Source organism: Vulpes lagopus, chromosome 4 (assembly GCF_018345385.1).
Source record: "Vulpes lagopus strain Blue_001 chromosome 4, ASM1834538v1, whole genome shotgun sequence".
NCBI classification, from domain to species: Eukaryota; Metazoa; Chordata; class Mammalia; order Carnivora; family Canidae; genus Vulpes; species Vulpes lagopus.
The window spans coordinates 145,516,923-145,543,322 of NC_054827.1; the positions used below are offsets into that span (position 1 = coordinate 145,516,923).

At 50.5% G+C, this 26,400-nt stretch overlaps 1 protein-coding gene across 1 annotated transcript in view; it reads left to right on the forward strand.

Annotated features, from left to right (window-relative positions):
- Positions 1-3,184: 3,184 nt before the first annotated feature.
- LGI2 (leucine rich repeat LGI family member 2) overlaps positions 3,185-26,400 on the forward strand; it is a 28,314-nt gene continuing 5,098 nt past the window's right edge. Inside the window, exons 1-7 of the mRNA XM_041753379.1 lie at positions 3,185-3,425; positions 5,091-5,162; positions 7,138-7,209; positions 9,246-9,317; positions 14,474-14,545; positions 15,267-15,436; positions 21,275-21,439. Coding sequence (XP_041609313.1) covers positions 3,226-3,425; positions 5,091-5,162; positions 7,138-7,209; positions 9,246-9,317; positions 14,474-14,545; positions 15,267-15,436; positions 21,275-21,439 — 823 coding nt within the window. The 5' untranslated portion in view covers positions 3,185-3,225. The remainder of the gene's footprint in view (positions 3,426-5,090; positions 5,163-7,137; positions 7,210-9,245; positions 9,318-14,473; positions 14,546-15,266; positions 15,437-21,274; positions 21,440-26,400) is intronic.

The window sequence follows — 26,400 nt, forward strand, 5'->3', positions numbered from 1 at the left end:
CCGGCCCCGTAGGAACGCCTGCTCGTGTCACGGAGGCGCAGCTGGAGTAAGGGTACATCTGAACAAGGATTTCTACATTTTGAAAAACTCTTGCTATTTCCTGGAAACAGATTGTGTCTCTCGGATGGTCTATTAAGGTTTTTTTGTTTTGTTTTGTTTTTAACCACTGAAGATCTTGGAACCAAACCAAAGTAATCTGCATTTCCATTTTTATATCTTAATTTATAAACTGCACCTTATAATTTACAAGCTTTCACTTGGTGTCTCTACCGGAGCCGAAACAAATTCCACCCCTGCCAGCTCTGCTACCCGGGGCTTCTCTCTGCACTCTCCCTATCAGGAACCTCCTGGTTTTTCAGGTTAGGGAGCGTAAGGACGGTAATGACGGTGGTACGCCACATTCACGTAGGAAAGACAGACTGGGGTCTCATTATCCCCATTTTACAGATGAAAAGATAGAGGCTGGAGATGGGACCCATAAGAACCAAGGCTTGCTTATGAATAGAGAGGCCAGGCCTAGAATCTGTCTTTCCAGAATTCCTCATGCCAAGGGTCTTTCTGGGGCACTAGGTGAGGGTGGCTCCACCTGGGTACCAGGACCATTTTGGTCTGGATCATTCTTTGCTGTGCACTGCGGGATGTTTGATAGTATCTCTGGCCTCTACCCATTAGCTGCCAGTCACACCCACCCCACCGTGACAACCCAGAATGTCTCCAGACACTGCCAGGTGTCACCGCTGATTGAGAACCACTGTGCTAGACTGTGTCCTTGTCCTTGAAGAAAATGGAGGCACAAAAGTTAGGAAAATTCATCTCCTTTTAGAGCCCCTCTTGGCCTCCATCCCTCCAGTCCCAGGGTTTGGGTGAGAATTGCCCCACCCACAATATCACATAGACCCTGGGGACAAATACCCAGTACCTCCGGTGTGGCACTGGGTGCTTTACATTTTTTTAAAAGATTTTATTTATTTATTCATGAGAGACACAGGCAGAGGGAGAAGCAGGCTCCCTGCAGGGAACCGGATGAGGGACTCGATCCCGGGCCCTGGGATCACACCCGTAGCCAAAGGCAGATGCTCTGCCACTGAGCCCCTCGGGTGTCCCGGGTGCCTTACATTTTTGACCGCGGTTCACTCCCAAGGGTGGTTACGACCAGCTCCCATTCTACAGGTGGGGAAACCGAGGCTTGGGGAGGCTGTAACTTGCCTCCAGTTACAGCCGGTGAGCGGCAGGCTGGGATGCGAACCCAGACTTGTCTAGCTCTGGGGACAGGGGCTTTTCCTTCTCTACCCTCTCCCCCTCACTGCACCCCCAGGGCTGAGAACCAGTTTCTTTGCCTGGGGCAGCAGGAAGGCACTCGCCCCTCCTTTCCATAAAGCAGCAGCCCAACCCTCCTGAGGCAGGTGTCTCTGACGTGCAGGACACACATCCCGGGGTGGGTCCTCGCGCCTGTGGCCCTCCCGAGTGTCTGTGTGCTCAGCCCCCAGCACCAGGCTGGGCCGGCGGGTGGAGCGTCTGTGGGATGCCTGCCACCACAGCAGTGAGGGCCCGACACAGCGCGGGGCCTGGAGCAGGGTCCTCCTGCCGGTGTCCTGTGTGACCTTGGGCCAGAGAAGAACATCTCTGGGCTCAGGTTTCCCATCTATAAAATGGGGGAGAGCCCCTTCCCGGAGGAGATGCGGGAATTAGATGATGCTGCATGTAGGCTGGTTGCCGTGGCTGCAGGGGCCGGATAAGCAGTGCCCTGCAATGAGTGTCCAGCTCCCTCCGCCAGGTCACCTATAACAAGGTCGCTTCCAGTTCCTGAGTCGCTTTTGCTGGGACAGTAACCCCACGGACCACGTGGTGTCCCTTCTTTAGGGCCATCTGCCCAGCTGGACTTCAAGCTCCCTGAGGATCCCTCTGGCCTGTCCCCTCGTCCCCTCCCACCGTGGCCAGCCCAATTTGTGCTCCAAATGTTCAAGAGACAGTGATAACTGATGATTCCAATGGTAATAACCTTTTCTAGCAGGCGCTACCTCTTCTGGGCATGCTGCTGCTGCTGCTTTTTTTTTTTTTTTTTTAAGATTTTTAAATTTAATTTTATTTGGGTGTGGGGGGGGGGGTGCAGAGGGAGCAGGAGCATCTGAAGCAGGCTCCACACCCGCACTGAGCCGGATCCAGGGCCCCATCCTTGAACCCTCAGATCAGAACCTGAGCGCAAACCAAGAGGCGCCCCTCTGGGTGCACCCTAACGTACAAAAATGATTTTCCTCCGGGTTAGTAGCCTGGATGGTGCCCTTGATCCCGTCGCCTGAGCAGTTTGGGCTCTTGGCCCTTGTTTTTGGTCCTTCTTTGGCCGTTTTCTTTGCTTCCCCCAGTGCGCACCGCCTTGCGGGAGGACCCCAGCTCAGCGCGTGAAGGGTGCGGCGCGCAGGGGGGGGGGCGGTCCCAGTCCCTGCGCTCCCCCCCCCGCCGGCCCGCGACGGGCCTTTCCTGGGCCTCGGTTTCCCCATCGGTGAATTGGGGAGATGGCCGGGCCCGCCGCTGCAGGCTAGCGGAGGGGGAGAGGCAGCAGGCCCGGGGGGTACGGTCCCTGGGGGGGGGCGCGGCCCGGGGGCCCGCAGGGAGCAGGGGGCGGCTCTGGAGCTCTGGGGCCAGCGCCCCCCCCCCGCAGCGGGCACCGCCGAGCCGCGTTTCTGCCCCATCCCCTCGGCGCGGGGGGGGGGGGGGCGGGGGGCTGACCCGGGTCCCCCGCGAAGCCCGCTCGCCACGGGTCCTCCCGAGCAGCCGCAGCCCCGCCAGCTCCCCGCTCCTGGGTCTACGTTTTGGGGGGGCGGGGGCGCCCCAGGTCCCGGCGGAGGCAGCCGCCGCCTCCCGCGCGCTCGGAGCCCCGGGCCAGGGCGGGGAGGGGCGCGGGGGTCCCGGGCCGGGGCGGCCCCTCCGCCGAGGTCGCCCAACTTTTCCCCCGCGGCTGGCTCCGGGCGGGTCCGGGGCGCTCGGGGGGGGGGGGGGGGGCCCGCCGTAGTCATTGGCCGGGCGGGCGGGCGGGGGCGCTGATGTCAGGCGGGCGCGGCGCGGCGCGGCGGGGCGGGGGCGGGGCGGGGGCGCGGGGGGCGGGCGCGGGGCCGGCGCGCGGCTCGGGTGCGCTCGGCCTGGCAGTCCCGCGGCGCCCGGGCCCTCGGCGGCGGCGGGGCTGGGGCAGGGGCCGGGGCCGGGGCCGGGGCCGGGGCCGGGGCGGCGGGCATGGCGCTGCGGCGGGCCGGGCGGGCGGGGCGCGGGCGGCTGCTGCTGCTGCTGCTGGGCGCCGCGAGCCTCGTGCGTCCGGGCGCGCAGGTGAGGCGGCTGGCGCGCTGCCCCGCCACTTGCAGCTGCACCAAGGAGTCCATCATCTGCGTGGGCTCCTCCTGGGTGCCCAGGACCGTGCCGGGCGACATCAGCTCCCTGTGAGTGCCGCGGCCCCGCCGCCCCCGCCGCCCGCGCGACCCCCGCGGCGGCCCGGCCTCCCCCCGGCGCAGGGGAGCGGGCGCGCGCTCCGGGACGGGGTGGAGCCTCGGGGCGGGGGGGGGTGGGGGAGCCCCGGCGGGCCCCTGCGGCCGCGCTCCCGGAGTGTGGCCCGCGGGCCACCTGCCCCGGACGGCCCCGTCCCGCGGTGCGGAGGCTCGCGCCGATGCAGACCCGCGGGCGCGCGTGGCGCCCCAGGGGACCCCGGGGCGCGTTAAAGTTTGAGACCAGGGGCGGGTGTGCGGGGCCGCGGGGCCGCGGGGCGAGGCTGGCCGCCCCCTGGCCTCCCCGGACCGCCCGCGCTGCAGGTAGGGAAGAGCCGAGGACAGGCTCGCAGCCCTGCCAGTGGGGCCACCCCGGGCGGCCTGCGAGGGGCAGCACGCGCCTGGCGGGGCTCGGGGCTGCAGGGCGGCGCGGCCTCTCGCCCCCTGCCCCTCCGCGCAGGATGCTGGCTGCTTCTCCAGCCCTGGAGGAATTGCACCTGCCAGGAGGTGCTTTCAACCTGCCCTGGCCCAGCCTCTCAAGCCCCACTGCCGCCCTCCTAACCGCAGTCCGGGGGCGACCGGGGGCGACCGGGCCCTGTCTGTTCTGCTGGGAAGTGTTGGCGGCCGAAAGCACTTCCTCTGCCAGGCCAGGGAGCCGGGCCGTGCTCGCTCAGTCACAGAGGCGGGGAGTCCCAGGGTGGAGTGGCCCGTGTCCCTTGAGCTACCCCGCCCTGCCTCCCACCTCGGACAAGGTGCAGGGCTGAAGGGGGTCCCGTGTGCATTCAGAGAAACTCAGGAGGGGCTGCCGGCAGGAACACAGGACCTATTGGATTCCTAACGTGGCTAAGTCAAGTGTCGTGGAGGATTCCAGAAATTAGAATTCCCCTTGTTAAATCCTTTAGAACAGCAGCTGCTTAATTGATCTGCATGTTAACAGAAATCATTTAGAACTAATGTGCTGAGGTCCTGCGGTGGCCAGAAAGGACAGGGGGCCTGGGGGCGACAGGAGTCCAACGGCTTGCCCCCCCCCCCCCCCCCCCCCCCCCCCCGCATTGACCATTCTATCTGGCAGATGGCATTGCCTCCCACGGCACATTCAAGTTCAGGTGTTTCTTGAGTTTTTCCCCCAAGGCTTTCACAGTGCATTTAATCAGAAGCGCTCTGAGTGTCTTTCAGAGATGTGCTCCCAAGGGGGATGCTTGATCCTACCCGGGAGTTTCCCCTGCTGACATTACTGCTGTGTCTACACAAACAGAATCATGGGCAGAGGTGAACTAATTATCCATTTTCAGCCAGGGCCTCCTGTAGTTAAGAAAAGGAAGCGAGGGGATTGATTTCAACTTGCTGAGATAATGTCTGTGGAAGGCGCTAGACTGATGGCAAAGGTTTCTATTATTCAGACTAGTTTTCATATTGATCCAGTGCGTTGGAAAATGGCTTGACTGTTCTCGTTTCTACCCCTGCGAAGCTCCTGGCCGACTATTTAAAGCCTCGTTCCTGAGTGGAGGAGCTTGAAATACAGGTGGAGGATGAGACCGGTTGCCCATCCTGCAATCACTTCTAAAAACTAAACAACAACAAAAAACAACCCTAGGCCTTGTTTTTGCTCTCTTTTGCCTCCAGGAGCCTGGTAAATGGAACATTTTTGGAAATCAAGGACCGAATGTTTTCCCATCTGCCTTCCCTGCAGCTGCTGTGAGTATGGCAAGTTCTCTCTGAAAACGGGCATCCTCAAGGTGTAGTCCTGGGAGGAGCAATCTCTGCCTCTTTGGCGTCACTCCTTCCTCAGATACCCCAGTAAACTCTCGGTGTTAACTTGTCCCATGGTGTCCCCACCAGCTGAGTCTCAGGGTCTTTGCTCAGTGTCTCTGTCCTTTTTTTGACAAAGGTTTTCTCAAGGACTTTATCCTAGATCCCAACAGCCGTGTTTGGTAACTGGGGACAGGATTACACTGAATGGTCATCTGAATTTCACCTAGATCAAGTGTTTCTCAAACACCTCACGTGAAAAGAAACCCTACATTTTAGACTCTTAATGTATCTCTGGAAATAGAAGTATTTTCAGTTGACCGAGTATGGAAACTATTGGACAACACACTATACATTTTTAAAAAGATTTTACTTATTTATTTGACAGAGAGATAGAGAGAGAACACAAACAGGGGGAACAGCAGAGGGAGAGGGAGAAGTAGGCTCCTGACTAAGCAGGGAGCCCGATGCGGGATTCGATCCCAGGACCCCTCAGATCATGACCTGAGCCAAAGGCAGATGCTCGACTGACTGAGCCACCCAGGCACCCCATACTATATGTTTATATGGAAATTTTTATTTAATCATCCCTACAAGGAGAGCATTTTTATTTCTCCCTTTGGCAGACAAGAAAATTAAGGCTCAGAGAAGTTAAGTAACTTGTGCAAAGTCCCAGCCAGAATTCTTTTTTTTTTTTTTAAAGATTTATTTATTTGAGAGAGAGAGAAAGAGAGAGCGTGAGTTGGGGGAGGGGTAGAGGGAGAGGGAAAAAGAGAATTTCAAGCGCATGCCCTGCTGAGCGTGGAGCCCCGAGAGGCTCCATCTCAAGACCCTGAGATCATGACCTAAGCTGAACGAAATCAAGGAAATCAAAAGTCAGATGCTCAACCGCCCAACAGATTGAGCCACACAGCCCCCTCCCCTACCCGCCGCCCGCCCTCAGCCAGAATTCTAACCCACACTCGTAACTGCTCTGCGTCCAGCCGCTCTTGGCGAGTCCTCGTGTCATGCCTGGTATCCCAGTTCAGTTATTGTTTGCTGATGAAAAGAAATGTCCAAAAAGCAGTTTTCAAAAGCAAGTCAGTGATAGGCAAGGTCATGAGTACATAGCTCATTCTGTTTATTCTGTTCCTCAGACTTGAGATGAGATTAAAAATAAGCAATGTACTACAGAAAAATATGAGGAAATACCCTATGGGAGGTCACTTCTCATCCTAAATAGACTTTATGTTGATATTTTTGTTCTTGGAACGTTATGGACCTTACTTAGAACATTGTACTTAACATTTTAAAGTCTGTGATCTCTTGGAAATTGTGGTTCTATTAAAATATACTTTCTTTGTGCTGGAAATACAGTTTTAGGTATTTCACCAAATAGACTGAAGTGGTGCCTAATGGAAACCTATGTGCTGATAAAGAGTCTTCTCAACATTTCTTAGACTTTTTTTTATTACTTCTCACGGGAATGCATAATATAGAAGAAAGGATTTTTTATTTTTTTGGTCTCAGCTTTGTGACTTTGGTCAAGTCACTTAACTTCTCTAGGCACCAGTTTCCCTAAAAGAAAGAGTCGGATTAGGGCCTTTTAGATCTCTGAGTCCATGATTGCTTGTGCATGATGAATCATTCACTGGCTGCTCAGTTGTGCTGAGCATTAGAATGTTTTGAGATAGCAGTTAGCAGGTCTTATTTACCGAGACCCACGGGAAGAAAGGGAGGAGCAGTGGGGGTGACCAGAAAATCTAGCCCAGAGGAATCCACTTGCCATCCGTGAGTTGGGCTGTGCACCGCATGAGCCAGCCGTAGGCTGAGAAGAGCCCATGTTTGCCTTGGATCAAAAGACAGTGAGAGAAACAGAAAGGGTTTCCCTATGTTAGTCAAGATGTACATCTCTGTGCTGAAATCTCTCCTGTGCTTCCAGATTGCTGAATTCTAACTCGTTCACCGTCATCCGGGATGATGCTTTTGCTGGACTTTTCCATCTCGAGTACCTGTAAGTTCTGTGCCTTGTCCCTTTGCTGAGCATTTGGTACGTCCACAGAACTGCTGTATTGCTTTCCAGGCAGGAACGGCATCTCTTAGGGAGCTTAGGGGTGGAGAAGATGGAGAAAACCCCATTCTCTTTTCAGCACTGACCTTTTTATAGTTTACTTGTGTATAAACACGCTGGGACAGGAGAAGGTTGGAGACAAAGCGGGTGAAAGCAAACAAAGAAGGAAAGATAGCCTATTCATTCTCTGCTGACATTTAATTTGGTGTGTAGTAAGCACAATTGGAAATTGCGTTGGATATTTTTACCTCTCATAACTACGCATGGATTTGCTGATCGGCCAGAAATAAAGCTGAAGGATTCGGAGGGTTACTCATTTTTAAGAGAAGTCTCCCTGTATGGGGATACCCTCCACGTTTTTAATTGGGCGATCCTATATCCCCTTTGCAGTATCTCCTGTGAGCTGCTGCTGAGAGCCTAATTTTATTTTTTCTTCTTTAAAAGAAGAGGGTTATTTTTTGTTTTCTTTTTTTCTTCCTTTTTCAGATGTTGCAGGGGTTTTTTTTTTCCCCTAGCAATGAGCTTTGCCCTTGCTCTGATTTCGTTTCCCATTTGCCTCTCCCCACCCCCACTTCATGTCTTTTTTCCCCCCTTAAATGCTTTCATCCTTGTCTTTTGTAACTTTGTAATAATATTAATCCTGCTATCAGATGGGATTTCCTTACTTAGCATTCAGAGGGATTTTTAAAGCCTTGTCTCTGCGTTCTTATCTGAGGTTAACAGGTAGATGTTTGAATTCTAAACACATCCTGAGTCTAAGAAAACTGCTGATTCTATGTCCTTAGGAAAGATGTCTCTGAAGGATTTTTTTTTTCTCCAGGGTGCACATAATAGGTATAGTTTCATAGCAGCCTGATAGTATACGGAATACGGAAAGCAGGCTACGACTCCAGCGCTAAAGCCCAACTAGGTTCTAGCAAAGCCCACGAACGGCTGATGGAGGTAGCAGATGTAAAGCTATCGGTTTTCTCCTGTGAGTGGTTCATCTTACTGCCAAGGTTATTGAGGGGAAGTTCGCTTATCTGTCTGTACTGAAGTCTGTTGCTGAACAGACCCCTGATTAAAACAAAAACAAAAACAGACATCAGCCCAAGAATCAAGGACCATTTCACTAATGAATGGCCTCGTGTCGCAAAGCCTCTCCTTTGGACAACCTCCTGAGAGACCCTCTTACATTTGATGTAATGGGATGCCGTAAACGAAAATTTAGTTCCCTGTGGTCCTAGGGAAGAGTTGGAGCGCATTCCCTTCATGCATTTCCCATAAAGACTTTAAAGCATGGTCAAGAGTTATCCCGGCAAGGTCCTGTGTGCAAGCCCTAAGCCAGTTTAACACAGAGCAAGAAGTTTGGCCCACACTCAGCTTCATTATGTTTCCTCTTTCCTAGTGGCTTGCGAGAATCCCTGCCTCATTCCCCATTTGTTCAAGGATTAGATCGTGCAGGACATGCTGAAGTCAAGTTTGCCAGAAGCTGAGCTTAATGGAATTCTCCCTCCGCAAGAACTTTAAGACCGAGATATAAAACAATGGGCTCCCCTCAAGAGACAATGATATTAATGAAAGTATTAATAGCCGGGCGCTGTGAAATGCAAGAAGGTTGGAGTGGGGAAGATGTCTGGAGGCATTCCAGCCTTGCAGAGATTTAAGAATTTCTTGCCTTTGTACAGGGCATTCTTTTTTCCAGCACGCCCCACCCCCCCACCCCCCAAGATGTTGTGACCCACGTTGCCAGCTCTGAATGTGAAGACTTCCATGCCGCTGCTGGAGGGAGTGCAGAGCATGGCCTTGTGTGCACGCATTCTTGCGCACAAACCCCGCTCCCACTTGGCATCTGGTGCAGCTGACCTGATCCTCAGAGATGAATTTTTTTAAATTCATGCATGCTTTTAGGTTTTGTTCCGAGTATCGTTGTTTTTTTCTTTTTTTTAAGAGATATTAAGTAGAGAAAATCCAGCTGAATGATTTGCTCTTCTCTTTAGGTTTATCGAAGGGAACAAAATAGAAACCATTTCAAGAAATGCCTTTCGTGGCCTCCGTGACCTGACTCACCTGTAAGTCCTATGAAAAACGTTGTGAGTCCTTTAATGGGTAGAGGAAGATCCACTTCTTGGTGCCTTGTTCTTTCTTGACTCTGTTGTCCATATTGCTAGCATTTTCTCAAGGAAACTCATTTCCACATTGCCCCAGAGGTTTCTGGGTTGTTGATGGGATGGCATTACTCATGCACTCGGCTTCGTTATCTGTTCCATCATCCTGAATGGCCCTGATGGACCATGTGAGTGTACGTGTGACACAAGGAGCCCTCTGAGCAGACAGCCCAGGCTGTGTGCTTCGTGAGCCTTCTCCTCTTTATCTTTCGCCACACTTAACGCATCTCCATTTTACAGATTTGGGAACTGAGGCTCCCAGGAGTCACTGAAGAATGTTGACTGCAGGCTCAAAATTAGGGTGAAGTGGAATAGAGACATTTTTGTGGCTCCTCTCATTTGAATGCAAATGGCTTTTTCTTTTATGTTGGATTAATCTGCAGCTTAAGCTAAGCTCTCTGGCTTCTTTAATAGCTTTCTGGAGGAAAAAAAATTAAACAAATTGATTTGAATTGGCATATCGGAATGAAGCAAGTATGCACACTTGGCAAATTTAGAAAAGTGGAAAAAAATTGTGGCCATGTTTACGGAAATGTAAAAATAGTCATTGTCTTGGGAGGAGAAATTTATTAGTCAGGAGCAGGGCCCGTGTGCTTGATAGATAGTTTGTGATTAAGATAACCTGTCTCATCTCGGTCATGGAAAGAATATTGGGAGAATAGGAGGCCTTCAAGTGGGGATTTGGGGCAGGGGTGATAGAGCCTTCTGCAGGTGGAGCCCAGGCTGATACCCATCTGAAGAGATAATCATTTACATCAAACCCCGAGACAGGCAAAGGTGTCTGTCAACAGGCTCACGAGCATTTGGTTCTCGAAGCCGACCAAGCAGAAGGCCTGCCTGAGTTCAATAAAGCTTGTGGAGTACGGAGATGAGGGAGGAATGTGGGAGGTACAAACATCTGGATTGGCACCATCAATTCTCATTCTCATCAATGAGAGAGCGTAACCTCTCATTGCCATTATTGCTCTAGGTGTTCCTCCCTTTCCAGAAAAGTTTCACTTTGTTGTTGTTGTTTTGTTTCATTTTTTTTTTTTTCAGATTGAACCCAGATACTAAATCCCCATATTCCTGTAGAGGGTAAGATAAGGGATTTGGAGTCTTGTAGACTTGGGTTCAAATCTCAAGGACATGATTTGTGAACATTGCTTAGCCTTTCTGAGCCTCAGTTTCCTTATCCTGAAGATAAGGGGTGATTATACTGACCCCATAGGATTGGCGAACATGGTGGGTTAATGCTGACTTGCAAAGCATCCAGCCCATTACCTGTGGTAAATGCTTGAGGGCTCAAGGTATGGTTGGCGTGGTTACCACCGTCATCATCAACAGCAACATCCTTGAGTTCCTCCGCTCATTAAGAAGCTTCGATTTTATCCATGGACTGTTGAGTTGCCTTGGCAGTGTGAGCCGCCAGACAGGGTCTGCTAAGAAGACAGCTGTGGGTGTCTGGAGAGGAACAGCTGTGGCCAGATAAATCTGGTTCCCAGAAGTCAGGAATGAGGGGCATTGTTTTTTTAACAAAACTCTGGGCAGATCCTGAACCTAAGCAAGGTCCATGTGACCAGCTGAGTTAGCACAGATGTCAATTTTCATTTGACTATTCATTTGGCTATGGGTCCTTGGTCTGAACACAGGTGTGACCATGCATGTATCTTTGCACATGTTTGCTCAGGGATGCATAGACTTCTATACGTGGGCAGATACCCTGTGTGTGTACATAACCGTGTGTGCATGCTTGTTATTTGTGCACACACGTGTATATAACATGTACATACGTGTTAAGAGGCACCTGCTATTCTGTGTGACATGTAGAAAGCAAGAGTCCTTTGCTTGGGTACTTTTTTTTTTTTTATTATTTAGAGAGAGAATGTACATGGGGGGAGGAAAGGAGGGAAGGGATAGAGGAAGAGTGAGGGGGGAAATCAAGCAGACTCCATGCCCAGCGCAGAGCTCAACACGGGGCTTGATCTCATGACCCCTGAGATCATGACCTGAGCTGAAATCAAGAGTCAGATGCCTAAGGGACTGAGCCACCTAGGTGCCCCAGGTCCAGAGTACTTCTACTGCAATAATGCATCCATCCCAGTGTGCATTGCCATCCTGCAGGGAAGCCTCCGGAGCCGCCTCTCCCTAGCTCTCGGGGCTCATTTCCTGAAATGTCTGCAGAACATTGATCTCTTGTGCACACCCAACTCATCCTATTGCCGGGCCTTTCCTCACATCTCTTCCCTTGCCCAGGATGTTGTTTCTTCTATCTTCCATCTCCTATAATCTGCTTTTCCTTCAAAGTGCAGATTAAGTTCTGTCTCCCCAATGGAGCCTTCTTAATCTCCGCCCTGCCATCCCGTAGCCCTTGCTCTGGCTCTATGCACCCAGCACTTTCCAGCTGCAGTGGCCGTACTGGCTGGTACTGTTTCATGATGTCAGTTTTCATCTCCCCAGCCGCAATGAAAGCTCCCTGAGGGCAGGGCCCAGGCGGATCATGGCTCATTAACTCTGTTCTCCCAGCGTCTAGCTCAGGGCTGAAGGCCAGCAAGACCTTCTTTCTGATTCCCTGATTGATCAATGAGTTAGTTCCTCACTGAGTTGTGTTTTCCTTACCAAGTCTGCTTCTGGGCAAGTCAACTGACTTTTAAAATTGACTCCTTAGGTTGGAGATGCAGGTAGTAATTAAAGCATTTAATAGATTGTTTAACGAATGAACCAGTCCTCCCCACTTCCTCCCTGTTTTTGTAAACACTTAAGCAAAGAGAGCAAAGAAGTCACTATCTGGAATTTGCTTAAGTATCTGTTTTTTATCTTTTATGGATTTTCCCAACACCTACAGGCTCACATTCTTATTCTCAAGAAACATAGATCAGGTTTCAAAGCATCGAAGAAGAAGCAGTCCCAATCTGTAACTAAAATCTAGGACATTTGTTTTCCAGCAGTCTTATAAAGCCCAAGGGACAGGTTGCCGTTAAGTAGTTTCAGAAATGAAGTAAGTGCCATAAATTTGTAGACAAAATGAAGTGGAAAGTGAGATGTTATGCACTTAGCATGAGTGGGGCGGATAGTCCATCTAAATAATTTGGCTTCCTGAAATCTAAATTGAACACTTGGAAAGGTTGCTCAACCTACTGCTTTTTTTCTTTCTTTCTTTCTTTTTTTTTTTTTTTGGCTTTGACCATTCCATATATTCTTGTCACTTCAGTATAATACATTTTAATTAACTAAAAATATTTAGCTAAATGATTAATCTCTAATAGCTAAAAACAATTGTTTGGACTTTCTAGAAAAAGCAACCATCAACCAGCAAAAAAGCAAGACAGACATCTTTTTAAATTTCAGGTAGCTACTCCTAGGTTATGTTCAGTGTGATTACACATTCAGCCTGTTTTCCAACATCTTTAAAAATGTACTAATCATTTAGGAAAGAAAGGTGAAATAATAGATGAGATTGTATTTTAATCCATTTATTGTTACCAAGGTGGAAAAGCACATAATTCTGAAATGATTAGGTCTCCCCATATTCTCTTGGTCTCTTACAGCAAGAATGTTTAGGTTACCATGGGCTCAGGGCTTTCTCTGTGAGCTGCTGCTGAGGAGGGAGGAAGACCCATTTCTTTAATTCCTCTTTCTGCAGTGAGTGGGTCACCAGGATGCTACAAAAGGCTAATTTCATATATATTTTTAAAGAGGTTGATGCTGAATTGCCTGCATATTTATCATTTATGAGTCTTGCCGTCTGTACTCACCCGTGTAAAAAAAAACCCACAAAAGTAGGCATCAGTTTCTTGGCTGACTCACATTAGAGCATGATGCCCCAGGAGGCGAAGCACAGACTCCATGTACGTCTTTCAACACCCCGCATCTTTCTACGTCAACAGCCCAGCACATGGACATTCATCTTCAGCAGGATGATGACAGGGCACTGTGTGATCCTGAATCATCAGAAAAAGAGTTGACAATATTCGTTCTTCCTGGAGAGGGGGAGCAGACTAGGACATTTTGGGAAGCTCTTCAACACTAAGAGCAGAAATGCCAAATGGTTTCTGATCAACCTGCGTTAATGAGAAAGAGAAATTGATCGCAGTCGGTTATACCCTGAACATTATAGTCTGTTAAGATTTTATATTATCATGGGGTTAGGGCTGAGCATCTTTATGTAAAAGAGTATTTACGGAATCCCTTCGTAGGGTCACAAGTAATAGAACTCACTCTGATGGACTGTGAGGGAACTTCTTGGACAGGACTGTACATCTTTCCTTGTATCTCTCTCACTTACGTGTGTCATTCATTCACTCAACAAAGACTTATTGAGTACCCACTCTGGGCCAGGCACTGTGTAGATGCTAGGGATACAGATGTGGACAAACACAAACCCCTTTGTCCTCGTGTCACTCACGTATAGGGAGGATACACAGCCAGGAAACAGACAGGTAATTAAAATATGTAGTATGCCAAGGACAGTCGTGCAGTGAAGATCAACAGAGCAGGGAAGGGAGGTAGTAGAGGTCAGGGCAGTGGTGATCATGGAGAACAGACCTAAAAGAGATGGTGGCGTGAGCTGTGTGGGTATCTGGAGGAAGAATGTTCCGGCAGAGGAATCACTAGCTCAGAGGCCTCAGGGTGGGAGGGTGCCTTGACTATTCGAGCAATAGCAAGGGGCCAGTGTGGGTGTTCTGAGTAGTCAGAGATTCAGTCCCATAGGTACATGGGAATGGGGGTAACTTGACAATGGAGGGTCTTGCGTGTCATCAAGGGGACTTTGGCTCTTATTCTGAGAAACAGAAGATACCATCCAAAGTTTGATAAGTGTATATAAATAAGGAGTTTAAGAAATGCCTTTTTAAAACACACAGCGAAAAACCTTACATTGTGCTCCAGCATCTGTAGTGCTGTCTTTGTGTAACAAAACTCATTTCTTGATCTTGGTATCGATGATCAGAGCCAGAAATTCAACGGCGTTGGGCTGAAGAGGTTTAGAGCTCTGTTTTAAATCATTAGCTTTGTTTAAGGGCCTTTGGAGTGACAGGGCATGAGGATAATAACCACATTAAAATATGACTTTCTTGTTCTAGTTCTTTGGCCAATAACCACATAAAAGCGCTCCCAAGGGATGTCTTCAGTGATTTAGACTCTCTGATTGAACTGTAAGTAAGGAAAATTAAGTTTATGTGTGCTTGTCGTTGGGCTCCAGTTAATCCTGTCTTTAGGCTCCCCTCGCCCCATCGCTGCATTTCTTTTATGTTGTAGGTAGAAGTCGGTAACGGAGAGTGCATGGGGGGAAACAGCATACAGTTTGTATTGTGCTAGGTCTTGCCTCGTTGGGATACACTTGGTAGCGTTAGGCCAGGGAAGATGAGCTTGCTGGTGTGAGATTTCCTTTCTCAAGACAGCAGGTCCCTCTGCCTTATCTTCTAGTGTTTGTCACTTCTTACTGTACATGGTTGAACAAGATCTTAAAGTTTCGATCGTGTTCGTGAAAGCCATCTTCCTATAATGTCCTGACTTTGCTTGTGAGAACCTGCACGTGTGGGGAGGGGGCGGGGGGGTAGTTCTTCCGTCAACCCTGTCACCTCCTCCCCATTTCCAGCATGGTGTGGCGACAGTTTCAGGAGAGTGAAAAAGTGGTGATACGTGAGCTCTGAGAGCTCTCTGTGGGCTCTACTTAAAATCATGGGCACCGAAGATCATTAAATAAAGTCAGTGAGAAGTACAAGAAATAGGATGCATTAAACGCAAATTTTTTACATTTTATTGGGTGGGGGTAGTAAATACATCAGGATGTTAAATAATGTTGGAGTTTCATATGACTGCTGAGACTTTTCAGGCATATCTGTTTCTCCATCTATGTGTTTTGTGTTTTGTTAGTGACTTAAGGGGCAATAAATTTGAATGTGACTGCAAAGCCAAGTGGTTGTATCTGTGGTTGAAGATGACAAATTCCACTGTCTCCGATGTCCTCTGCATCGGTCCACCAGAGTATCAGGAAAAGAAGCTAAATGATGTGCCCAGCTTTGACTACGAATGTACCACTACAGGTATTCAGAACCTCTGTCGTTGAAGACTGTTATGGAGAATAATCCCTTCGTTTTTCTTTTAGAACATCCACAGGGAATGGAGAAAAGTGAGTTTAAAGGTGTTCTGTCCAAATTATTTTAGGCCATGTTTAAGCGCTTAAAAGAAATGAATCGATGCGGTGAGGATATTATCTCAACAGTTTGGAAGGATTTTTGTTAACTGCCCTTTGTTTTAATTCTGATTCTTTACAAAATTCTAATTTCTCTGAGGGTTTTTAAATTTAAAAAAAAATTTTTAAGGGCCAAAAGCTATAAACGGGTGAGTTGGGCATAAGCACATTTACAAGTCAGGTTTCTTGGAAAGTCAGTATAAAGAGGCCGCATTCCTGCTCTCTTGAGCCACTGTTGACACTCTTCTCCTGATTGACTAATATGAAGTTTACCGAAAATTCAGCTAATAAATATCAGCCTTTGTTTATTTATCTTTTTAAGATTTTATTTATTGATTCATGAAAGACACACAGAGAGAGAGGCAGAGACACAGGCAGAGGGAGAAGTGGGGAGCCCGATGTGGGGCTTGATTCCAGGACCCCGGGATCACGCCCTGAGCCGAAGGCAGATGCTCAACCACTGAGCCACCCAGGTGTCCCTAAATACCAGCCTTTAAAATCCGTGAATTGCTTTTGTCATTCCACCTAAAAAGAGATAACTTGGTGGATTATAACCAATGGCAAAACAGAAATATAAGTGAACAACCAGTTATCTAAAGAAAAAAACCTCACACTGAGGAAAAATGCAAAGAAACTTTGAATCTGCATTTTTTCCAGGGCCTGCCTCGAGGTTTCCATTTATACATTTCACAGGTTACAAGGCAAAGTTAAAATACTAACTGCCTCCACTGTCACATCTCGTAGAGAGCAGGTGAGTGTCTCTGCCGGAAAGGCCTATGTGGAGCTTCCACGGCTTCTAAAGCCAGATTTTAAAGGAAAGCAGATCAATCCCCAGTATGAAACCTGCTTACCAAACTTATAAAAATAAACATTTCAGCTGAGAGTTGATATCTACAAAGCCTCAAGGCATGTCAGTGGGAACAGCAGGCATGAGACTCCGAAAACAGTTACAGAAACTCAAAAGGAAAAAAAAAAAAAAACCACACAAAAAAAACAAAACAAAAAATCCCTCCAAGAACAAACTGTGACATTTAGGCCAGTCCTACTGCCACCCACCAAACAAATAAATAAACAACAACTCACAAAGTAAAAACTATTTCTAGATATCTTTGTAAATAGGGGACTTTACAAAATTTTCTCTTTGCCGGGAGAAAACCTGCAGGCTTGTGGGCTGCCCTAGACTTCCAGCATGGACCAGGGGCTCATTCAGCTGTGTAATTGGCAGGTGCCCTTTGGCCAGTGGAGGCCACGAGCAGGTTATTTATTATATTGTAGAGCAGTGCAATAAATCAGAGGTCATACTCAATGACATTTGCACCAAAAGGTGGCGTTCAAGGCCATTTGGTGTGAAATGCCAGACCACAGCTCACTGGGGCTCCTGTGTGTCTCTTCTCCCGTTTTTTCTGGAGAGTTCCCTAAACCTCCAAGTGAAGGGAGCCCCTCTTTCATTGTTTTCTTCATACCTGGCCAGAGTGCCTGAACACTTTGCCAGTCTCTGGGAGAAATGACATGGGCTATGCCGAGGGCCCGGAAACAGGGAATAATTTATATGAGAAAACATGATTTCTGATGTTAGGGCCCTGGGGACGGTTGTGGAAATGATCTGGGCTCTGAGAATTGTCAGAGGAGTAGAAGGGGGGGCTTGGAACCAAGGTAGCCAGGTCTGGAAACCTGTCCTAAACCCAGAACCGATGGGGCAGCGTGAGCACCCCACCCCCCCTAACATTTTAGGATATCCTCTCATATGCATTTGCTTTGCTAGAAACCTTCCTACTAAAATTTAGGTAGTCAGCGCTGCTCCCTGGTAACAGGGGGGTGATGATTCTATCTTTGCTGTTGTTTTATCCCTTTAGACTCATGAACAAATTAGCTTCTGCTCATGGTTTCCTCCATCAAGAATAAATGGGGTAACCAAGCTGTGACCACCCCCAGATATAGTCCCTGCCCTTTAAGAACTAAGTTAATAAATCATGAAGGTTGCTCTTTTTGGTTTGTTTTGTTTTTTTGTTTTGTTTTTTGGTTCCTGTCTTCTCCTATCAAGCCTTAACCTTCGGTGCTCGATTAAAGGCTGGGAGGATGGGTGGCAGGTGGGAAGGCCCAATCTGAGAGCCCTGGTACTATGATGGCATCCTCGCTACATTTTTGGGAAGAAGCACATTCTCTGAGGGCATTATTTTTCTCTTAGCTCAGATTTTCGGGAATGGAGTAATTTCTTCAGGTAGAGGAAGGAGAGGAAAATCCTGTTCTTCCCAGAGAGAGGAAGATCCTCTTGGCCATTGTGTTCTGGCGCCGGGTATAATTAACAGGCAGCACCACCGCTGGACTGTTTCAGCTTCTAGATTAATCACGGTCTTCCCTTAAGTCTATTTTTAACCACCTCAAAAATCCCTGTTACCTACTCATGATTTCCCCGTGTTAGGTGGATAATTCACTAAATTCCTTGGAGGGAGTGAATTTTGCATCCTAATTGTCCTGTTAGCTTCCCCATTTCTGGGCTGATGAAATGCAAAGAGAAATAATGCATTAATGTGCAGTTTCTCTCCCAATAGGATCGGCGTCATGTATAATTTATTTTCTGCAAGTGCTATAAATAGCTATGTAAAAATCTGTTGATTCCAGTGGGAGCAAGGCCTAAATTGTAAGCGTCCTACTGACATCATGAACTTAATCCAATGTGAATGGAAGTGGCAGCGCTTTTTGCAGAGAATGCCATTAATACTTTAACACTAGGAAATTGATGTCATATCAATGTGTATTGTTGGAGATCTTTGCACGACGAATGTGCTTTTGCCCGTCGTGAAAGATGAATTAAAATGGAGATGGGAGAGGATCTTTAAATTCCTCCCGCCCCCCCACCCCACCCAATACATAGCGACCAGTCTTTGTCTTTTAGACATTTCTTCCTGTTTCTTCCTCTTCCTCCTCCTTTTTTTCAGGTTGGGGCGGGGGGGGGGGAGGAAGGGGAGAAGGACTCTCCTATTAAGAATTAGACTTATAATCCAAATGATCTAACAGGCTGTGTTGTGCCAGATAGTCAGCATATAGAAAATATTATGAAACCAATGTTTTGGGAAAACAAATGAAAATAGAACCGTTGAAAGCTAGATTTGTAAAGTGCTGTCTAATTTTGGCAGCTTTCTGAGATTTTTTTTTTTTTTAATAAAAAATCTGAAATTTTCTGGTCTGCCCTTTAAAGAGCCTGCATTTTTCAGCAAATGCTCATCTTTCCGAGACTTCAGAGTGCAGGCGGGAGACTCGGGTTAGAGGCAGGAGTGTTTGCAACCTTCGGGGCTCTCATTAGCAGAAGGCAGCCCGAGGGGTAGAGGGGTGTGCGGCTGTCTCGGAATTAAAAGGACGCAGCCGTGTTCTCGGAGTCCTGTTCCGGAGAGAGAAAAGGAAGCAGATGAGGACAGCTACCGTTTCCCTTTTTCTGTTCATCTACAGGTTGAGATTTGTGTGATTTTCCTTATTGATGGAGCAGCACTGGGTATTGGGGGGGGTTGAGAAATCAGCAGGGTGGGGGGGCCTTAATGATTCTTCCCAGGAGTTCTCCCAGCTACCCAGCATGCTCATGGCTCTACAGCATACAAAGCTAGGACCTAAAACTATTATATAAAACTCCCCCCAAGACCCCCAAACAAAAAACAATAACAAAAAAAGCCCCCAAAATAAAACTCCCCATTTGTGAGGCTCTGCTGCTAACACTTACACTCTCCTACTTAGTCTCTACAGTGACCTCACGGAATAGGGGTCACACTCTTTTTACTGAGGGGGACCCAAGGTCCTCGCCCAGGGTCATAGAGCTACAGATACAGGCGGGCCCCTGGAGGCCAGCCCGTCCTACCGAAAGCCTCAGCCCTTCCCGATGCTCCCTGCCCTGCCGTGGGGGGTGAGCGGCTCCTGCCACTTGTCCTCGCTGGCTGTCCCTCGGCTACTTCTCGCCATCAGGGTGCAGAGGCGGCCTCCCCTCTCTTTGCTTCTTCCTCGTCTCCCTGCACCTGTGCACATCATTCATTCATCCCCAGCCCTCCCACACTCCTCCACCAGCAAAGCATTTATTAAGCACCTACCGTGCGCTCAGAATAGGGCTGGGGACACCTCCAAGAGCGGACCGGCATCGGCCAGCCACTGTGTGCTACGCACGATGCTAAATGAATCAGGGTTATAAGACGATGAAGAGAGGAAGCCAGACAGAGGTTAAATAGCTTCCCCAAGGTCACTCAGCAAGACCTTGGAGTCACAGCTTTGCCAGGTCGTCCTAGCGATGCCGATGCTGTGCGAAGGGCAGGTCCTCAAGAGACAGCGCGGTGGAGGCAGACTGTCCTTTCTCAGCCCTCAGTTCTGTATTTATGCAGCACCTGCTAGAGCTAAGCCCTGACACGGGCGCTTCCGCCAACATTTCCAGTGCGGCCCTGCCATCAAGCGTGGCAGGTAGGAACCGTGCCTCCAGGTGGCCCATGAGTCAACTGAGGCCTTGGAAGGGAAAGAGCGTGGCCCGGGTCTCAAGTGAGGGACTCCAGGGGGTCCGACTCCAGGCAAAGTGCTCTTTCCTGCACCTCTTGCTGCTCTCACTCCCTCGGCCCTGCTCCCCTCTCCGCCCGGACCTGCGGACACCTGGGCAGCTGCTCTTCTCACCCCCGCTCCCCGCTCCCACCTCCCCACTGCTCACTCAGCGTCTCTCCCTTCCTTCCCTGCCTCTGTCCCCCTGCACTGTCCTGCCTTTGCTCACCACTGACTGGCCCACCCCCGTTACGGCCTGTCTCATGTGACATCTGGAGGAGGCTCCCAGTCAGAATGATTTCTTGAGTGGCCACCAAGGGCTTAGGCCGTGGAAGGCCCTTCGGAGGGTGGGACCCAGGCCTGTCCTCAGGAAGCCCTGGGTTCAGGAGACACGGGATGCAGGCTGTGTGGCCTGTGGCTGGGCGCATGCCCTCTCTGAGCTTCAGCTTTCTGCGGAAGGTTCGAGGCCCTGAGATCGTTCCCCAAAGCTGACTCTGAAGTCGCTGTGCTGGAGGGCCCATCATCGCCAAGAGTAAGATTTAAACAGCAGCGCTGGATTGGGAGTCCAGTGACTAGGAGAGAGTCCTGTGCATTGGATCTGGGAGGGCTTTGCAGAAGACCTGGGGCTTGGGCACGCAGGGCGAGGGCTGGGTGGGCAGGAGGTGGGCAAAGCCAGGGTGTTCTTAGAGGAACCACTTCCCGTAGCCAGACATCCGCCTTCCTTTTACCCTGCGTGTGTTTGGCCTGCCAAGAAGCAGTGTACATTGAGGCATCTCTAGCTGAAGAAATAACTTACTTTAGGCTTTCTTAGTGGTTTCTTTCTATTATTTGAGAGAGAGAGAGAGAGAGCATGAGCAGGGGAAGGGCAGAGAGAAGCAGACTCCCCGCTGAGCAGGGAGCCCAGTGTAGGGCTCGATCCCAGGGCATGATCCCAGGATCATGACATGAGCCAAAGGCAGATGCTTAACCGACTGAGCCTCCCAGGTGCCCCACTGGTGTTGGTTTATTTTGTTTTATTTTTATTCTTTCTTCATTGGTTCTCTAGCCTCCACACACACCCACTACCCTTGCACCCCCTCCACCCCGGTCCTCTTCGGAACCAGTGCTACGAAGGGAAGCAGGGTACTGGTGGTGGATAATTCCCACGTGGGATCTCATGGAGACTTTTTTTTTAAATACCCATTCCCAGATTTTGTTGTCCATCAGACTTTGCCCTACCAGTCAGTTTCGGTGGATACGTTCAACTCCAAGAATGACGTGTACGTGGCCATCGCTCAGCCCAGCATGGAGAACTGCATGGTGCTGGAGTGGGACCACATCGAAATGAACTTCCGGAGCTATGACAATATTACAGGTGCGTTGTGACTCTGATCAGATGTACTGACCTCATTTCATTGTGGCCTCAAGCCGGTGAGAGAAGCGGCATCCTGTCATCCCAAGAAGGGAAAGCGTGGCCCTGACTTGGTGAGAATCGGGGAAGGCATTCCAGCCCACCCTCTTCTCTCGGATTCCTTCTTGACTTGGCCAGTTGTTGGTGAGAACAGAAACGTGGGGTGGGGTCTTATCTGTTGTTTGTGATCCTTTGAAAAGGGTGAAAGTGTGGGTCGCATATAGTGGGAGGCATTTTCCAGTAGTGGGGAGAAGTCACCAGAGAACCCCTCAATCCTGAGCACTTAGGGCAGCCAAAGGCCGCAACTAAGATGCTGACACACACAGGCACATGTGCTCATGCACACCTGTGCACATGCATGGACACACGTCCATCCATGCATACACACAGGCACACGTCCATCCATGCACATACAGACCACATCCATCTATGCACGCACACACAGGCACACACCATCCATGCACACACAGACCACACCCATCCATGCACACACACACAGGCACACACAGACCACACCCACCCGTGCACGCACACACAGGCACACATCCATCCATGTACACAGAGACCATGTCCATCCATGCATGCACACACAGGCACATACCCATGCATGCATGCACAGGCACACACCATCCATGCACACACAGACCACATGCATCCATGCATGCACACACAGGCACACATCCATCCATGCATACATTCACAGGGACATGTCCATCTGTGCATGCACACACAGACCACATCCATCCATACATGCACACACCCATCCATGCATGCACACAGGCATGCATCTACAGGCACACACCCATCTGTGCACACACACACAGGCACACGCCCATCCATGCATGCACACACAGGCACACACCCACCCATGCACACACAGGCACACACCCATCAACCCATGCACACACAGGCACACGCCCATCCATGCACGCACACACAGGCACACTCTATGACTTATTCCTGCAACCCCCTTGCCGGATCCCGGTGATCACTGCTTCCTTTTAATAAATACAGACAAAATAAGAACAAATGGCTCTCTCAATTCATGCCTTTGGGTTGAGACCTGGTTAATGCCTCTTTCTATGTTGTCAGGAGCCCAGTGTTTTTGTGCTACCAAAAATGGGCTGTGTACTTGCTTTTTGTTTTAAATTTGTTTTTTACTTGCTTTTTAAATAGGTAGGAAAAGTCAGACTAATCTTTTAAAGACTTCAAATTTATCAAGTGCACTCTGATAATAATGCTGACTTCACGGACAGCACCACAGTGGCCCAACTGTCGCCCCGGGAGAGGATTTCCTTTAGTGGTTCCTGCTTTGGAGTTAGAGCCATAATTTGCTGTTGTGGCGAGAAGCAGATCACGTAGAAATCCCGGGTGAGGAGGCCTGTAGGAACCTCTCAGGTGCAAAGCGGTTCTGCAGCAGGTGCAGGGGTGTAGGGAGGCAGGGAGAGCATGGTTTCATGACTCCCTGCCTGAGCAGAGATGCTAATGAGCCTAATCTCCACTGCAAGGAGAGGTCTGTGAGAGCCCCAAGCACTCCAGGAGTTCCGAAGATGCCCTGGTGGGTGAACCTCTGCTGTGTGGCCACCTGAGCTCACGCTCCCCAGAGCAGCCCTGCTCCCTCCAAGCACACAGGCAGCCCAGAGCACTGGCTGCAGGTGAACCTGCCCAGGAAGCTGAGGCCTTTGGCCCCTGGACCCAGGCCAGACGGAGAAGGGGGAGACATGCTCTCCACCTGCTTTTCACTTCCCTCTTTTTCTAGGTGTAGAGGTTAGGTGAGGGATGAAGGGGCTGGCCCCTTGGCCTCCTCTCCTCCCACCCACGCACATACAGACCACACACAGCTTTGCCTCTCCTCCCACTCACCCACAGGGAAGCTTTGCTTCATGCCCAGGCAGGTTGGGGGAGGGGAGGCTCCACACCAGTGCTTGTTGCTGAGGCTGGTTGCGGGCCTGTGAGGTGCCAGGCACTGGCTTGTCTCCTTGGAAACTCCCAAGAGCCCCTTGAGGGATTAGGGTGGGTTGCCTGCCCGCAGGGGGCCGACAGAAGCCCAGCTCAGTAGGAAGGTGGCATAGAGATGATAAGGAGCTCAGGTTTTGAGCACTGATGAACGGGGATGGGACTCCCACGACTCCACCAGGTGCTGAGATATAATATGGGCTGCGGCCTCTGGGGCTCGGCGTTCTCTGTAGAATGGGCAGCGCGTGTACTTCCTATGGACGTTGTGAGGATCGGTGAGTGCCAGGCACAGAGCAAGCGGTTCTTTTAAATTTTTTTAAATTTAATTTTTGCCAACACATAGTATAACACCCAGTGCTAATCCCATCAAGTGCCCTCTTCCGTGCCCGTCACCCTGTCACCCCATCCCCTCCCACCTCCTCCTCCTGCTGCAGCCCTTTGTTTCCCAGAGTCAGGTGTCTCCCTCTCTAATTTTCCCCACTCAGCTTCCCTCCTTTCCCCTATAATCCCTTCCATTATTTCTTATATTCCCCATATGAGTGAGAGCATCTGACGACTGTCCTTCTCTGATTGACTCACTTCACTCATCATAATACCCTCCAGTTCCATCCACGTCGAAGCAAATGATGGGTATTTGTCCTTTCTGATGCCTGAGGAATATTCCACGGTATACATAGACCACAGCTTCTCCATCCATCTGTCCAAGGACACCGAGGCTCCTCCCACAGTCTGACTATTGTGGACATGGCTGCTGTGAACATCGGGGTGCAGGTGCCCTTTCACTTCACTGCATCTGTATCTTTGGGGTAAATCCCCAGCAGTGCAGTTGCTGGGTCGTAGGGCAGCTCTATTTTCAACTTGTTGAGGAGCCTCCACAGTTTCCCAGAGTGGCTGCACCAGCTTGTGTTCCCACCAACAGTGCAAGAGGCTCCCCTTTCTCCGCATCCTCGCCAACACGTGTTGTTTCTTTCTTGTAAATTTAACCATTCCTAGTGGTGTGAGGTGGGATCTCATTGTGGTTTTGATTGGTATTTCCCTGATGGCAGGTGATAGGGAGCATTTTTCCACGTGCTCCTAGGGAGCAAGCACTTCTTAACTAACACCGGCTTCCTTCTCCCACCTTCCCAAAGAGATCAGGGCTCAGGCATGTTTTGTTGGATCACTTTGGGGACAGAGCCCAGAGCCTGTCACTGCCTATTCCTCTCTTAGGTTGACCTTGGTAGGAAGAGACAACACTGTCCTCCACTTGCCCTCCTGACAGTCTGCACCTGGTCCCATCCCTGCTTTCATCAAGTCATTCATTTATTCATTCATTCACGACTTCTTGAGCACTTACTCAGAGCTGGCACAGTCGAGGTGCTAGGGCCATAGCCATTCACAGGCCAAATGAAAACCTCCACCCTCAACGGGTTTGTATTATAATGGGAGCGAAAGACAATAAACAAGACAAAGAATTATGATACAGATAACGCATCAGATAGCAGCACCCTAAGAAAGGGAAGGAAGGTAGGGAGGCCGTGGGAAGGTTGACATTTTAGATTGTGTCTGGTAAGGCCTCATGAAGAAGGTTGTTTGAAGACCAGTGGGACGGGAGGGCTTGATCCATGTGGACAGCATGGGGAGGAAGCATTCCAGAATTCCAGACAGAGGCAACAGCAAGTGCAAAGGTCCAGCGGCGAGAGGATGTCTTCCTGGTTTGGGTCTTCCGGGGGCCCGTTTTGGCCTGAACAAAATGCTCCAGAGGAAAAACTGTGGGAGACAAGGTCAAGGGGGGGCAAGAAGGACTGAACACGGGGGTGCCTTGCAGGTCCCGGGAGGACTTGGGTTTTTAATCCGAGTGCTCCGCAGAACTGCAGAGGGCTTTGCGCCGAGGTCAGCAGGGCTGCCCAGGACGAGGCAGGGGCCTGGCGTGGGATGCAGGGCTGGGAGTAGCCTGTGTTGGGGACAGGGGACGGAGGTCGAGGCAGAGCACCTAGCTGAGGGGCTGTTGCAGGAATCCACGCAGCGCTGCTGGCCTGGGCCCTACACAGGCTGCAGCCGTGGTGGGTAGGAAGCCGGCAGCGAGGTCGCCGTGGGAGCGGCCAGGGCCAGGGCTGGGCCTTGCTAGTCTCTGGGAACTCCTCAGCCCCCCTTGTTCTCAACCTTCCGGGCAGTGGGCAGCCCATGGGAAGCCCCCCGGGTCCCCTTCACAGCCAAGCCTGAGAAACAAGTTACAACAGGGGGGCAGTTAAGCCCTCGAGCTCCAACAACGTCAGGCTGGTTTTTTATAAAACCGGTGACCTTGGCCACGTTAGTTACTTTCTAGCTGGTGACCTTGGCTGTGGGATTCACTTTCCACGAGCGCCCTTCACCTGTGGAATGGAAGTAGCATGAATTCCCACTTCATCCCACCGTGGGTTCACCATCGGGTCAGACCTGTGAGAATTCGATGGGGCTCACGTCTGTAACGCTTCGCCCAGAGCCGGGCACAGTGACTCCCCCGTGAGTGTCAGCTGTCACCCAGGGGTGACAAAGGAGCAGCCCTCCTTCTCCCCGCTCGCAGACCCTAAATCTCTCACATCAGTTAGACTTGTCCCTGACCTCCATCAGCACAGGAGAGGAGGGGCCGGTCTGGGGTCGGGGCTGCTCCGGGGGCGCCGGGAAGAGGTGGCCAGACACAGCGCGGGGAGGGGGCTGGCTGGAGCTCAGGCCCGTGTGAAGGGGAGCCCTAAGCACACACATGCCGGGCGGATGACAAATGGACAGGCAGGGGCTCGGCCCTGCAGCCGCTCGCCGTGAGCTGGACCAAGGTAAACACCGGCCCGTCCTCCCTTCACGGGCCACACGTGGCTCATTTGTCATCTTGTCTGATCTTGGAGTGATCCCGGAGTCTGCAAGGGCCGGGCAGGGTGTTCTCCACCCTTGCCTGGCCCTACTGGGGCTCTGAGGGGCGGGAGGAGCCCCCGCGGCTTCCTCACCGTCCTGGGGAG